This window comes from Squalius cephalus, assembly GCF_949319135.1.
Source record: "Squalius cephalus genome assembly, chromosome: 11".
NCBI classification, from domain to species: Eukaryota; Metazoa; Chordata; class Actinopteri; order Cypriniformes; family Leuciscidae; genus Squalius; species Squalius cephalus.
The window spans coordinates 1,467,223-1,481,981 of record NC_137132.1 but is presented as its reverse complement, the minus strand read 5'-3'; the positions used below and the strand labels follow the sequence as shown (position 1 = coordinate 1,481,981).

Here is a 14,759-nt window from a genome sequence, read left to right as displayed (position 1 = left end):
ATTATAGCCATGTTAATAACGTTTGTAAGAAACCAAACCGTTTGTAAATCTGTCCAGATTTCAGCGAGATAAGAGGATTTGTGTGCGTGCTGCTCACTCACCTTAATTCACAGAGCCCTGTCCTAAGATGGCCGCCGGTGATGCCGGAAGTGACTCCGCCTTAAGACATCTAGCCTTTATATGATATCTATGGTCTCTGCAGCATTCAGCGAGATGGCGGAGGCAGGCGGCAGTGGAGTAAGCTCGAGAAAGAAAAAGAAAAAAGCGGAAGATAAAACTAATCGAAAGAAGCAGCATTCGGCAGTTTAGGATATCGCACAAGATTTGTCAACAAAAAAAACATTTCATCACTGGAGAGTTTTTTTTCCCGACACCATCGTATCAATTGATTTCGATTTTGTTTATGTGCGAGGGAGAGAGAGAGAGCAAGACAGCGCTCGGGTGAGTGTGCACGCGTGGCCGGGGCTCTCTCTCTGCTCGTTCTTAGATATGCCCTGTCAAGCGCGCCCTGTTAAACTGACAGGACTTAAAAACACATGCAAATGATACACTTTCACTCTATGATGGTTAAACTCTGCAATTAATTATTTTTTCTTGGAACTAATGTTTTGGTAGGAACGAAAGTTTACATTGTATGTTTCTCCGGAATCAGCCAGCGCGAAGCTTGTCTATATTCCGATTGGTTCCTGGTGTTTGCCGCTGCTTGCCGCTGAACCGCGTCATAGCTCATTACCATAAAGTTGAGCTACTTTCAACTTTCTGATTGATTTCACAGCATAAGCTATAAAGCTGTTTCCCAGGTATAAGCTGTGTGTTTACAGGAAAAAATAAAATAAAATGCAATTTACTGCAACTGTATTCTGTTTTATTCTTATTCTTCGTGAAAATATGTTCTGCAAGATTCCTTTATAAGCTTTGTTCGGGATGTTAAACTACTTTAGGAGACCTAAGGACTGCCATGGTGAAAACATTATTTGAAATCTCCTTGTGAAATCTCCTTGTGAAATTTGCTAGAGTACGTATGGGTCAGTGTTTTGATTGCAGAAGAGTTCGACAAAGGATTACTAACACATAATAAAACACAACTCCAGGTATGTTTTTGATGAGGATATGACAATGCAAAATGGTTAAAATCTCTAAAAAGTCTATGTTGAATGATAAAGACCCTTTGTTAATAATTTACTTGGGAAAAAATGGGCAAAACTAAAATATAAGTAGATAAACCGATTAATCGATTAATCGTAAAAATAATCGTCTGATTAATCGATTATCAAAATAATTGTTAGTTGCAGCCCTAAAATGAAGTCTTAATTTATAACAGTGAAGTCACTGTATCTTCAGTCTCTGTTGATTCTGTTGACTGTGAGTCTCTGTAGTGGATCCTTATTCACCATCAGATGATCATCAGAAGATCAGACTGTCATCTATTAGTTCATTCTAATACTGGCCAGTCCTAAAATAAAACACACAAACAGTCACATATGCAGTATGAGATATTACGTCACATCTTTTCATAAGAAAACTAACTAGATAATCCATATCAATTCATTCTCAAACATGATAATATAGCTTCTATCTGATGCTCAAAGTCACTTTACAAAATCAAAAGCACATGAAAGGTCACTTTCACACAATGGACAGCTGATATAGAACCAGCAGAAATGATCATTACACGCACTACAAATTTAATATCAGTTAATAACAAACAATCCAAATCTCAGATTATCACACACATAAGGCGTCTTTACACAGAAAAAGCGGCACAGAAACCAAATCTGAAGTGGCATAAAAATCACAAAATGTGCATTTACACAGAATGTTTATTGCTTCTCTGACGCAGCATGAATGCATTTACACAGGAATTAAAATAGCGGGAAATATTTACTTATTTAAAATGTTTACTTGTTATAAAATGAATTTAAAAGAAATTAAATTAGTAAACAACGAAATAAAACTCGAGATAAATAAAAATACAGAATTTTAAATTTCCTCTGCGTGCTATAGCGATCTCACGCTCTGATGTTTGTCATAATTCTGTGGTACTGATAGCTATTTTCTATTACTTAATAAAAAAAATTCCAGATGGAACAAATGCTACAAAGAAATTATGAATTATTACACCGAGTAGATCACCGCAGGATTAAAAGAGCCAGAAAGAAAGAACAATTCTGCAATCGTCAGCGTTTCAGGCAGGTCATGTGTGAGTGAAATATCGTCCTCAAGAAGATGATTTTTGGAATATAATATAACACAGTGAAGCTGAATAAGCATTTACCGTGTCTGAGAGAAATGTAGCGGCGCGTTGATCTGCCAGACTCTTCAAAGGAAGATTACAAACGGCGAAAGCCAATTGATTACACACGTCGACTACTCTGTTATTTTGCTGGTTTGCTTCACGATGTGAGTACAGGACACTTTTACTTTATTGTCCCTTGTTGGCTGACATTTTTTAATTTGGCTAAAAGAATATGGAGCTAGGCCTATATGTTTTGTCTTCCGCTTCTTGATTCGTTTGGTTGTCATGACAATGATGTAGTTTAGAGCGGCACAAGATTGCGTTCATTTACACTGAACCAAAACAATATCAGAGTCATCTTTGATACTAGGGGTTGAGGTGGGTCAGACCCGTCATATTTTAAGTTTGCTTTTATGCAGCATTGTGTTTTTACACAGAACTTTGAGCAGACACAGAGCCGCTTTAGAGCAGCCTTAACTCGGCTGTGTAAAGATGCCTATAGAGACAGTTAAAGGGGAAACGCTGAAAACCTGAACCTTTACTTTTATTTCTAGTGAGTAAATCAGCCATTTGAACTTTAAATTAAAATATGATGAAGAAAATCGTTAAAAACTATTCTTACCATAGTGTCTCCAGTTTATAATGTGGATCATCCTTCAGATCCTTCAGCAGCTTCACTCCTGAGTCTCCTAGTTTATTCCAAGACAGACTCAGTTTTCTCAGGTGTGAGGGGTTTGATCTCAGAGCTGAAGCCAGAGCAGCACAACCTTCATCTGTGACACCACAATCCCTCAACCTGTAGAGAACAATGACACACATTAAGCCTATATCCAGATATAAACATAACACTTAAAAAATAAATAACATAATGCTGTCAATATGAAATGTATACAAATACTCATTAGTTCACATTGTTAAAATACATCAGTTAGGATTGGGAATGTCCCCATAAAACATAAAACCCAACACGTGTGTGTATATGTGTGTGTGTGCGTGCTTAATGTGTTTGTAAACATTTTAAGAAACATGTGTGTGTGTGTTAGGGCTGGGAGAAAAAAAAAATCATTCACCTAACTATGGCGTTTTTATTTATTTACATTATCTAACTTTTTTATTTACTTATTCCACAATCAATATTGATTTAAATTGCTTGCTTATAGACGAGGTTGACAGAAGTTAGCCGTTTTTGTTCCAACAGAGGATGAAATGTGTCGCCATCTATGAGTGTCGTAATATCCATTTCAAGTGGACGCGTGGAAGCGACGTGAGACTGAATGCACTGAAAAGCCCTCGCGCTGCTCATATGCTGAGAGAGAGATAAGACAGTAGAGCTGCACGATTCATCTTTAAAATACTGTGATCTCCATTCAAACACCCACATGATCTTCTTCCAATTCGTCTGTCTATTAAACCTTTGACAAAATCATATGGCAACATTTTAAATCTGTGTTGGCGCTGCCGCTGACCCAGAGAGAGTTGTCATGAAACAGCTTCACAAAAGGTCTTTTAAACCTCATAATAGTATCATTATTTCTGTGATACAATAGTTCAAATTATCATAGAGGTACTGGGATAAAAGTTTAAAGTTTAAATATAAACACTGATGTCTATGGTAGCGATCAAAATAGAGTAAATCAGCTTTAAATAGAAACTTGGCACTTAAAATAACGCATTTATCGATGACATTTCTTCGCCACTAGGAGGCGACACGTGACTATTAAAACATATTTTTGTAATTTAATTATTTATTCAAGAGAATGTAGTACTGTATGATGCTTCTGAAATAAAACTCAGAAAGATGTGATTAATTGTGTTTGTAAATATGTTCTTATTCATCATGTACAGTCTGTATAAGTGTATGATTTAACTTTTACCCATGGTCTAGGTGTATCGTCCCAGCCCTAGTGTGTGTGTGTGTGTGTGTGTGTGTGAGTGAGTGAGTATGTGTGTGTGAGTGTGTGTGTGTGTGTGTGTGTGTGTTCTTAATGTATTTGTTCTTATACATACAATACATTGTTCTTAATGTATTTGTAAACATTTTAAGGAGCTCTTAATACTAATGTAATTAATGTCAAATAAAGGCTATATTAAAGCACTAATCTAAAGTGAGAACTATTTATAGTGTTGTATTACAAATTTATTAAATGTTTAATTTAGGTTCCAATACAATAGTATATAAACTGAGAAAGTTTAGTAGACTGAACTTAGCATTTGAGGTATAAATGATGATTACCGAGTTTCAAGGAAGAGCCCCAGTCGTTGAATAGTTATTGATTGGATTAGTATCTATGCAGGATTGGTAACACTCTAGAGTCTAGGGCGGGTTTCTAAACCTGTATACTTCATTTACATGCTTTGTTCCAAGTGTATCCACCTCTATGTAAATCCCTCCCCCTTGAAATGTATATAAACTACAATGTCCACTGCCCTAGTTAGACTTGATGACTACAGCAATGCACAGCGAGTTCTCAATAAAGAGTAACTTCTGCTTGAAAGATATCCCAATGTCTCCTGGTCTCTGCTTTGACGAAGGAAAAGTTTACAACAGATGTAAATGTTCCTCTTCAGGGAGACTCCACACCGCTGCCGTCTACCGCCGGCAGGATCTGGCGGTTCAAGCAGGAATCTGTCACTGAACCACCGGATGGGGTTTACGTCAAAGATATATTGTATGCACTATCTACATATTAATCCTTATTCACTCTGAGTCTTTATGGTAGAGATGATCTTACCACAGTTCCTCCAGTTTACAGTGAGGATTCTCCAGTCCAGCAGAGAACAGCTTCACTCCTGAGTCTCCTAGTTTATTCTCAGACAGATTCAGTTCTCTCAGGTGTGAGGGGTTTGATCTCAGAGCTGAAGCCAGAGCAGCACAACCTTCATCTGTGACACCACAATCACTCAACCTGTAGAGAACAATGACACACATTAAGCCTATATCCAGATATAAACAAAACATTTCAAATATAAATAACATAATGCTGTCAATATGAAATAAACTAGGGCTGTCAAAAGATTAATCGCGATTAATCGCATCCAAAATAAAAGTTTCTGTTTACATAATATATGTGTGTGTACTGTGTATAATTATTTTATATACATCAATACACACACATGCTTGTATATATTTAAGAAAAATGTGTAATTTATATATTTGTATTATATACAAATATTTCTTAAATATATACATGCATGTGTGTGTATTTATATATACAAAATAATTATACACAGTACACACACATATATTATATAAACACAAACTTTTATTTTAGATGCGATTAATCGCAATTAATCTTTTGACAGCCCTAAAATAAACATAACATATACATCAGTTAGGATTAGGGGATAGAATATACAGTTAAAATAAAATAAAAAAATTCACTATTTCTATGTAAAGTCTCCATAAAACATAGAAACCCAGTGTGTGTGTGTGTGTGTGTGTGTGTCACCCATCGCATTTTTTTGTTTATGTTTTTAAAATAGATTTTTCTTGTTCCACAATCGATATTGATTCAAATTAAATTGCTTTATTTTTGTCCTTGCTTATAGATGATTGTTGACAGAAGTTATCCACACTTGTTCCAACAGAGGATGAAATGTGTCATTATCTATGACTGTCATAATATCCCTTTCAAGTGGACGTGTGGAAGCGACGTGAGACTGAATCATAGTTGCCAACTTAGCGCCTTTGTCGCTATTTTTAGCGACTTTTCAGAGCCCTTTAGTGACATTCTTTCAAAAAAAGCGACTAGCGGCAAATCTAGCAACTTTTTGGACAAACCTCAGTAACCTCCAAATGTTGTCAGTCCTGCGAGTGCGAGCTCTTGCTTTCTCCCGGCCGTCACTCTCTCTCACTGCGTCTCCCCTGTTCAGTGAATGGCTGAGAGGAGCAGCGGCTCATTCTTCTGTTGAGCGCACGGCAGCTGACAGACGTGAATTAGCAGTGTTTTTCCACAAACTTATCACTTATCTGCTTCTCTTTTGTTTTATATTTAAAGAATTTAGTTTGACCATTTTAATTTCCTTGCTTTTCTTGTGCTTATTACTTGTAATACTCACTATCACAGAGCTTTAGTTCATCCAGTTCCCGAATTCTCAATTCAGACCATTTTACACAAAATATGTAGTCGTTCACTATATCATAGCTACTCGTTCTATTGTCTGACAAAAAAATATAGAAAATGAGAACATCTTTATTGGACATTCGGCTATTTTATAATATATTAAAATACAGTATGTGAGCATGAATTTAGAGAGAAAACATTAGGCATGCAGAACGCAAGTATGATGCAATGATGTCATGAATATGCTAATTGAAGCATGACGCCGTCTAGCGACATTTAACGACTTTTAAAGAAGGCGTTAGCTACTTTCCTTTGAAAATAGTTGGCAACACTGGACTGAATGCACTGAACACACTCCACCCTGACTGGGGCTGTCTTCAGTGGTCTGACACACGTGGCGTCAGGACCTCTTTTGAGCCGAAGCCTTCTTCGCCATAAGAATGGTCCTCAGATAAGGCTTTGACTTGGAAGACTTCGGCTGAGAGTGCCGGCTCTGCCCCCATGATTTATTAGAAGGAGCACGAGACACGACACTCTTTCTGTTGTGCACGATATGAGGAGCTTGGCTGGGGATGCTCACACCCAGTATCCCCAGGGGGCTGGACTCGGCGAGGGATACATTTTTAGTTTCTTGAAATCTTTCAACGACTGTATTCACAGAGTCACCTAAGAGACCAGAAGGCGAGATAGGGGCATCTAATAAAAATACCCAATCTTTTTCTTTTATCTCTGCTAGGTTTAACCATAGATGTCTCTTAGTAGCTACGAGGGCTGCCATAGACCGCCCAATAGCACGAGCGGTCTCCTTCATAGCCCTGAGAGCAAGATCAGTGGCCCGACGAAGCTCTCGAATTTCGTCGGGACTCACTCCCTCAATCCTATCCAAATCCCCAAACAGATCTGCCTGATAGGCTTGAAGCACTGCCATGGTATGCAGACAGGCTCCAGCTTGACCTGCCGCCGTATAAGCTTTGCCCACTAAATTAGAAGTTGTTTTTAGAGGTTTAGTGGGCAACACGGGAGCCTTCAAGGACGATGCTGACCCAGGGGACAGATAGCTGTCGAGCGTCTATTCCACCGGGGTCATCGGCCCATAACCATATTCCTTCAGTCCTCTTATATCAGAATATGTGTGCATATGAGGACTGAAGAGACGTGAAGAATATGGTTTATTCCACGATCTACACAGCTCACTATGTAGATCGGGAAAAAATGGTAGGGCCCGTGATGGAGATGATAAACTGGAAGTTAAAAAGCGCTCGTCTAGCTTGCTTTTAGGACGAGCACCTTTTCTCTCTGCTGACCAATCAATTTTTTATCCATCTACAGCTCGTGTTATGACCTCCACAAGCTCCTCATGTGCGGGGGAAAGAGATGGCGAATCCTCTTCCCTCTTTATGTTTGTGTCACTGTCAACAATACTCAATACATCTAACTCCTCGTAGCTAGAGCACTGAAGCATTGGGCTCTCTCCCCGGGCGGAAGAAGCTGCAGGGCGGGCTTCCGACACCACGAAGAGAGCACTGGATCCCCTCGGGTAAGGGAGGAGATAAGGCAGAGCCCGTCTCCAACCCCGCCGAGAGATCCATTTGCGAACCCCAGGAATGCATTCTCCGAGTTGCCCCTCGAAGGCTGACATAGCATGCTCCACTCCCAAACAAACTACACAAAGATTGTGTGTATCCCCACCCGTAAGGAAACAAGGGCAGAGAGGAACACACTTCTTGAATAATTGTTTCGCCATACTATTTACATTTACATTTACATTTAGTCATTTAGCAGACGCTTTTATCCAAAGCGACTTACAAAGTAGGACTAGATTAAGCGAGACATCATGAAGAGGCAAAAAACAAGAAGCAGCGCAAGAAGTGCTCAAGATACAACGTTCAGGCATTATTCAGAGTAGCATAAGCCCGATAAGTGAGGGTTAGAGGGAAAGGGGAGTTTTTTTTTTATTTTTTTTTTTTTATGAGGTTAAGTGCTCCCGGAAGAGATGGGTTTTCAGATGTTTTTTGAAGGTTGTCAGGGATTCTGCATTCCGGATGAGGGTGGGGAGAGCGTTCCACCAGCATGGAACTGTGAATGAGAATGTTCTGGAAAGTGATTTTGTGGCTTTCTGGGATGGAACCACGAGACGTCGCTCGTTGGCCGATCGTAGGCTTCTGGCAGGGATGTAGACTCGTAGGAGTGAGTGAAAGTAGGGGGGAGCTGAGCCTGTGATAGATCTGTAAGCAAGCGTCAATGCCTTGAACTTGATGCGAGCAGCGAGAGGTAGCCAGTGCAGTGAGCTGAACAGAGGAGTGACGTGGGCCCTCTTTGGCTCGTTGAAGACAAGACGGGCTGCAGCATTTTGGATCATCTGTAGAGGTTTAGTTGCACATGCTGGAAGTCCGGCCAGAAGAGCATTACAGTAGTCAAGCCTAGAAATGACCAGGGCCTGGACGAGAAGTTGTGTTGCATGCTCAGTTAGGAAAGGCCTGATCTTCCTGATGTTGTGCAGTGCAAACCTGCTTGATCGAGCTGTCTTTGAAATGTGATCTGTGAAGGTCAGCTGGTCATCAAACGTTACTCCAAGATTTCTCACCGACTTTGATGGGGTGATTGATGATGACTCTAGCTGGATAGTGAAGTTGTGCTGTAGAGACGGATTGGCAGGGAGGACGAGAAGCTCAGTCTTTGCCAAGTTGAGCTGCAGGTGATGTTCCTTCATCCACGTCGAGATGTCTGCCAGGCAGCTTGAGATCCGTGCAGCTACTGTGGGATCATCTGGTTGAAACGAGAGGAAGAGCTGTGTGTCATCAGCATAGCAGTGGTAGGAGAAGCCGTGTGCTTGTATGATGTGTCCCAGTGATGTGGTGTAGATGGAGAAGAGGAGGGGACCAAGAACTGAACCCTGGGGAACCCCTGTGGTCAGTTGATGTGCTCTGGATACCTCGCCTCTCCATGCGACCTTGAAGGACCTACCTGTGAGATAGGACTCAAACCAGTGGAGTGAAGTTCCTGTGATGCCCAGTGCTGAGAGGCTGGACAGAAGGATTTGATGATTCACAGTGTCGAAGGCAGCAGACAGATCCAGGAGGATGAGGACTGAGGATTTGGAAGCAGCTTTTGCGATCCGTAGGGCTTCTGTGACTGACAGTAGTGCAGTCTCAGTAGAATGCCCTTTCTTGAAGCCGGATTGGTTGACATCCAGCTGGTTGTTGAGAGACAGAAAGGATGTTACTTGGTTGAAAACAGCTCTTTCAAGTGTCTTCGCAATGAATGGTAGGAGAGAGATAGGTCTGTAATGTTCTACAAATGATGTGTTTAGCGTTGGTTTTTTAAGCAGTGGAGTAACCCGAGCCTGCTTGAATGCTGTAGGGAAAATGCCAGTATGGAGGGATGAGTTAATGATGTGTGTGAGTGCTGGTAGAAGTGTGGGAGAGATGGCTTGTAGAAGGTGTGAGGGGATGGGGTCTAGAGGGCAGGTGGTAGGGTGACTGGAGAGGAGAAGTGTAGATACTTCTTCCTCGGTTAGTGGAGAAAAGGAGGGCAGAGGGATGTTGGCTGTGGAAGGGGTCGGTCTGGGTTCCTGTGTGTGTGGAGCTGAGAACTGACTGCTGATAGATGTTGTTTTGTTGGTGAAGAAGATCGCAAAATCGTCAGCAGTTAAGGAGGCGGTGGGTGGTGGTGGAGGTGGACAGAGGAGAGAGTTGAATGTCTTGAAGAGTAATCGTGTGTTGGAGGAGTTGTTGATCTTGTTGTGGAAGTATGAAGATTTTGCAGCATGAACATCAACAGAAAAGGAAGAGAGGAGAGATTGATACGTACTCAGGTCAGATGCGTCTTTTGATTTGTGCCATTTCCTCTCCGCTGCCCTGAGTTCGGTCCGGTGTTCCCTAAGAACCTCAGATAACCAGGGGTTAGAGGGAGTGGCGCGTGCTGGCCTGGAGGAGAGAGGGCAGATAATGTCTAGAGAAGAGGTTAGAGTGGAACATAGGGTATCCGTTGCGGTATTCACATCCAGAGATGAGAATTGTGAGGGTGGGGGAAGAGAAGATGAGACGGCAGAGGAAAGATGGGAGGGGGAAAGTGAGCGCAGGTTTCGCCTGAAAGTGACTGGTGGTGGGGTTGGTGGTGCAGGGGCAGAGAGTTGTAGACTGAAGGTAATGAGGAAATGATCTGAGACATGGAGAGGTCTCACCAAGATGTTGTCTGTGGTGCAGTTGCGTGTGTAAACCAGGTCCAGTTGGTTGCCTGATTTGTGAGTACCTGTGGTGATGAGTTGTGTGAGATCGAAAGAGGCTAGGAGAGAGATGAAGTCTGCTGCATACGGCTTGTCGAGATGGATGTTGAAGTCACCAAAGACTAGAAGTGGGGTGCCGTCCTCAGGGAAGGAGGACAGCAGCACATCCAGCTCATCCACAAAAGTACCCAGCTGACCTGGGGGACGATAAATGACTACAAGATGGATCTTAATGGGAGTTGTGAGTGTAATAGCATGATATTCAAATGAGTTGTTGTTGCATATAGAAGAGAGCGCAGAGTATTTGTAATTGTTAGAAACGAGGAGCCCTGTACCCCCGCCTCTCCCAGACTGGCGAGGGGAATGAGAGAAGGAGAAATTGCTAGAGAGAGCAGCGGGGGTTGCTGAGTCTTCTGGACGAATCCAGGTCTCAGTCAGGCCTAAGATATTTAGAGTAGAATGAGATGCAAAGGCTGGAATGAAGTCAGCTTTATTGACAGCTGACTGGCAATTCCATAGACCCACGGAAAGAGAGAGAGGAGTGTGTGGGGATGAGAGAATGGGACGCAGATTGGCAGTATTGCGCTGCCTTTTGAGCGTGATGAAAGGGCGTTGCCGAGTGATAACAGTAATGTGTTGAAAGCACATGTTGTTTAAGGTGAACAATAAGATAAAAGAGTGAAGGAAAAGGGAAAAGGAGATACTTAAGTGCCTTTCTGGTGTCCTTGCTCGGTGGAGTCGCGCAGGTAGAGTCGATGGTCTTTACCCGAGTCGGTCTTCACACGATGAGGCTGAACACGAGAGCTGAACGCTTCCGCTGACGCTTCCGCGACAGCGCGCAAATTACACAGATATACAGATAATGCTTTCGCCGCTTGAGTGAGTACAGCTGTTTCGGTCGGGCAATTAAGTCTGAATAACGCGAAAATGTGCCAAGACGAAACTGCAATAAGAGCAACGGCTTAAGTGCAAATTAGACTGCAATAATAATTAATATCACTCGCGGCTTTGTGTTAAATAAAGCAGCGCGTCTAACGAAAATACAGAATTATGTGAAGTTAAAAACCCAAAGTAAGCAGAGAATCGAAGATGGCCTTACCTCGATTAAAATACAGCACTGAAATAACAGGAGAACAGAGTATTCTAGAAAAAACCACTTGCGCGCTCTTGTTGTGTCTCTTGCGTGCTGCTCGCTGGTCCTTATGGAGTTGTCTGAGACTTCACTATTTAAATCTATTCTTACATAAGCTGTTTCGGTCGGGCAATTAAGTCTGAATAACGCGAAAATGTGCCAAGACGAAACTGCAATAAGAGCAACGGCTTAAGTGCAAATTAGACTGCAATAATAATTAATATCACTCGCGGCTTTGTGTTAAATAAAGCAGCGCGTCTAACGAAAATACAGAATTATGTGAAGTTAAAAACCCAAAGTAAGCAGAGAATCGAAGATGGCCTTACCTCGATTAAAATACAGCACTGAAATAACAGGAGAACAGAGTATTCTAGAAAAAACCACTTGCGCGCTCTTGTTGTGTCTCTTGCGTGCTGCTCGCTGGTCCTTATGGAGTTGTCTGAGACTTCACTATTTAAATCTATTCTTACATAAGCTGTTTCGGTCGGGCAATTAAGTCTGAATAACGCGAAAATGTGCCAAGACGAAACTGCAATAAGAGCAACGGCTTAAGTGCAAATTAGACTGCAATAATAATTAATATCACTCGCGGCTTTGTGTTAAATAAAGCAGCGCGTCTAACGAAAATACAGAATTATGTGAAGTTAAAAACCCAAAGTAAGCAGAGAATCGAAGATGGCCTTACCTCGATTAAAATACAGCACTGAAATAACAGGAGAACAGAGTATTCTAGAAAAAACCACTTGCGCGCTCTTGTTGTGTCTCTTGCGTGCTGCTCGCTGGTCCTTATGGAGTTGTCTGAGACTTCACTATTTAAATCTATTCTTACATAAGCTGTTTCGGTCGGGCAATTAAGTCTGAATAACGCGAAAATGTGCCAAGACGAAACTGCAATAAGAGCAACGGCTAATAGTTGTTTCGCCATACTTATATATAAGGAATGTGACAGACAAACAATAAATATATCAGACAGTTTGACACAGAGTGCTTTGCTGAGGCACAAAAGCTAGCGAACGGTTGCACCGTATGTGTTTTTATCCTTTCCTGGTCGTGAAGTCACCCGCCCCTGATGCTCATTCTTTCCATTGGACTAGTTGACATACGTGCTTCAGATGTAATCACGCGGAGGCTTTCCCAAAGCGTCATTGACGCATCTCAAGTTCACCTCGATAGGTAATCACATTTTTAAGTAGACTATATTGTTTATGTAATAGAAAATAGAAATAAAATATTAATGATTCAGTTTTTAATGTTTATTAATAAATACATTTTTTACATGCTTGTCATGGGCTTTTGTAGCATAAAAGAGTGTTACAATACATTTTCTTATCTTAGTGAACTTAAGTGAAAATATCCCGTCCCATTTTAGCAACCCTAAATGTGTTAAATTCACAGTGTGAATAATACATTTCTTTGACATTTAAATAACCAATAAAAGGTCTTTTGCAAGGGCACAATGACGAAAATGTGACTAATGTAAGTCTAACATAAAATTATATTGCATTTTAATGTCTGTCTTTGCCACAGACATGACCTGTTCAGACATATAGGGCCCTATCTTGCACCCAGCGCAATTGACTTTGTACACCAACGCATGTATCATTCCTATTTTGTACCCGCGCAAAGCGCGTTTTTTCCTCCACAGAAGCACGTCGCTAAACTAGGGAATGAACTTGCGCTCCCTGGGCGGTTCAGCGCAAAAAAGGAGGCGTGTTCCAGCGCAAACGTTCCTTCATGCTATTTTGCAGGTTTAGAAAACAGTTGCGCCACTAACCAGGAAAAAATGGTTTAAAGTCAGTGGCGCGTTGCGCATGTTATTCATATGCTATTTTAAGGGCGCATGCTTGGCCATAATCAATGTAGCGTGTGCACAACGCGCATACACTTTGATTCTCTCATCTACACAGAAGCAGCAGTTTTCATTTTTGCAAATCATACATTATTACGATAGATAGATAGATAGATAGATAGATAATTTATTATAAAAGCATACATCTAGCTTACACATTTACCCAAATGATCATACGCCTTTTTAACCGAAGTTAATTTGGGTGGGTTTCTCCATCCCCAACGTCCCTGACGAGAGCGTTGCTCTCCTCGGCTGTGAACCGCTCCTCGCGTGCGTCTGGCAAACCCGCCGTTATAATAGGAATCCGCTTTAGAACAAGCGCGCCTGCTCTTAAAGGGAATGTGAGATGACGCTCTGATTGGTTTATTTCACGTTACGCCCAAACCACACCTATGAATAATGAAGCTCTTCAGACCAACCCATTTTAGATTTGCGTCTGGCGCAAGAGTAATTTATCCCGCCGGGAAAATAGCAACAGCGCCAAGACCCGCCCACAAAGTTACTTGCGCTTTGCGCTTTGACACTTGCATTTCAGATCGTTAAAATAGGGCCTGTTATGCTTTTTATCCTAAATCACTCACTCATTTATTTTATACAGTTTAGATAGCAGAAACCTCCACCAAATAATTCTGATATTTTAATAATATTGTTCGTTCATTGGCCACTTAAAAGTATAATCTGTATTATATTTTTTTCAGGTAGTTAAAACGAAAAAAAAAAACGAAAAAAAATCCACCGGTTGACTCCGAATGTTTCTTCTGTACTATTAAAGTTCTAATAATATTCCTTTCTTTTTTTAATGCCATGCCAGCTTACATGGACATATATTCAAGGTGAGAAACATGTTTATTTATTTAAATAAAACTAAATAAGATGCTAAACAAATTAAAGTGAAAAAGACTGCATTTCTCATTCGGCACAAATCCAAATGTTTCATTATTTGCGAATCAAGCTAAACTATTAGGCCTATTATGTAGGCTAAGCTTTGTACTTGCCATTATTGACGTAAAATATCATCTTTCCCATATAACAGCACAGTGAGGCGTGTTCACGCTAAAGATTATATTACCGACTATTCAAATTGAGCGGTGTAACAGTTTGGTTGACTATTTTATTTTAACCCCCTGGGGTCGGCTATCGCGCCGGCGCGATAGGCTCATTTTTTTCCGTATGAGTGCAAACATTTTTTTTTTTTTAAATATTAATTTTTATCTTATATGCTTGTGTTATACATCAATCGATCCTGTTTAGTG

General features: G+C 41.0%; 1 protein-coding gene across 1 annotated transcript in view; it reads right to left on the bottom strand.

Annotated features, from left to right (window-relative positions):
- Nucleotides 1-720: 720 nt before the first annotated feature.
- LOC307167420 (NLR family CARD domain-containing protein 3-like) overlaps nucleotides 721-14,759 on the bottom strand; it is a 40,638-nt gene continuing 26,599 nt past the window's right edge. The window contains exons 9-11 of the mRNA XM_079886513.1: nucleotides 4,969-5,142; nucleotides 2,859-3,032; nucleotides 721-1,453 (exon numbers count right to left, since the gene is read on the bottom strand). Of these exons, the coding sequence (XP_079742639.1) occupies nucleotides 1,438-1,453; nucleotides 2,859-3,032; nucleotides 4,969-5,142 (364 nt within the window). The 3' untranslated portion in view covers nucleotides 721-1,437. The remainder of the gene's footprint in view (nucleotides 1,454-2,858; nucleotides 3,033-4,968; nucleotides 5,143-14,759) is intronic.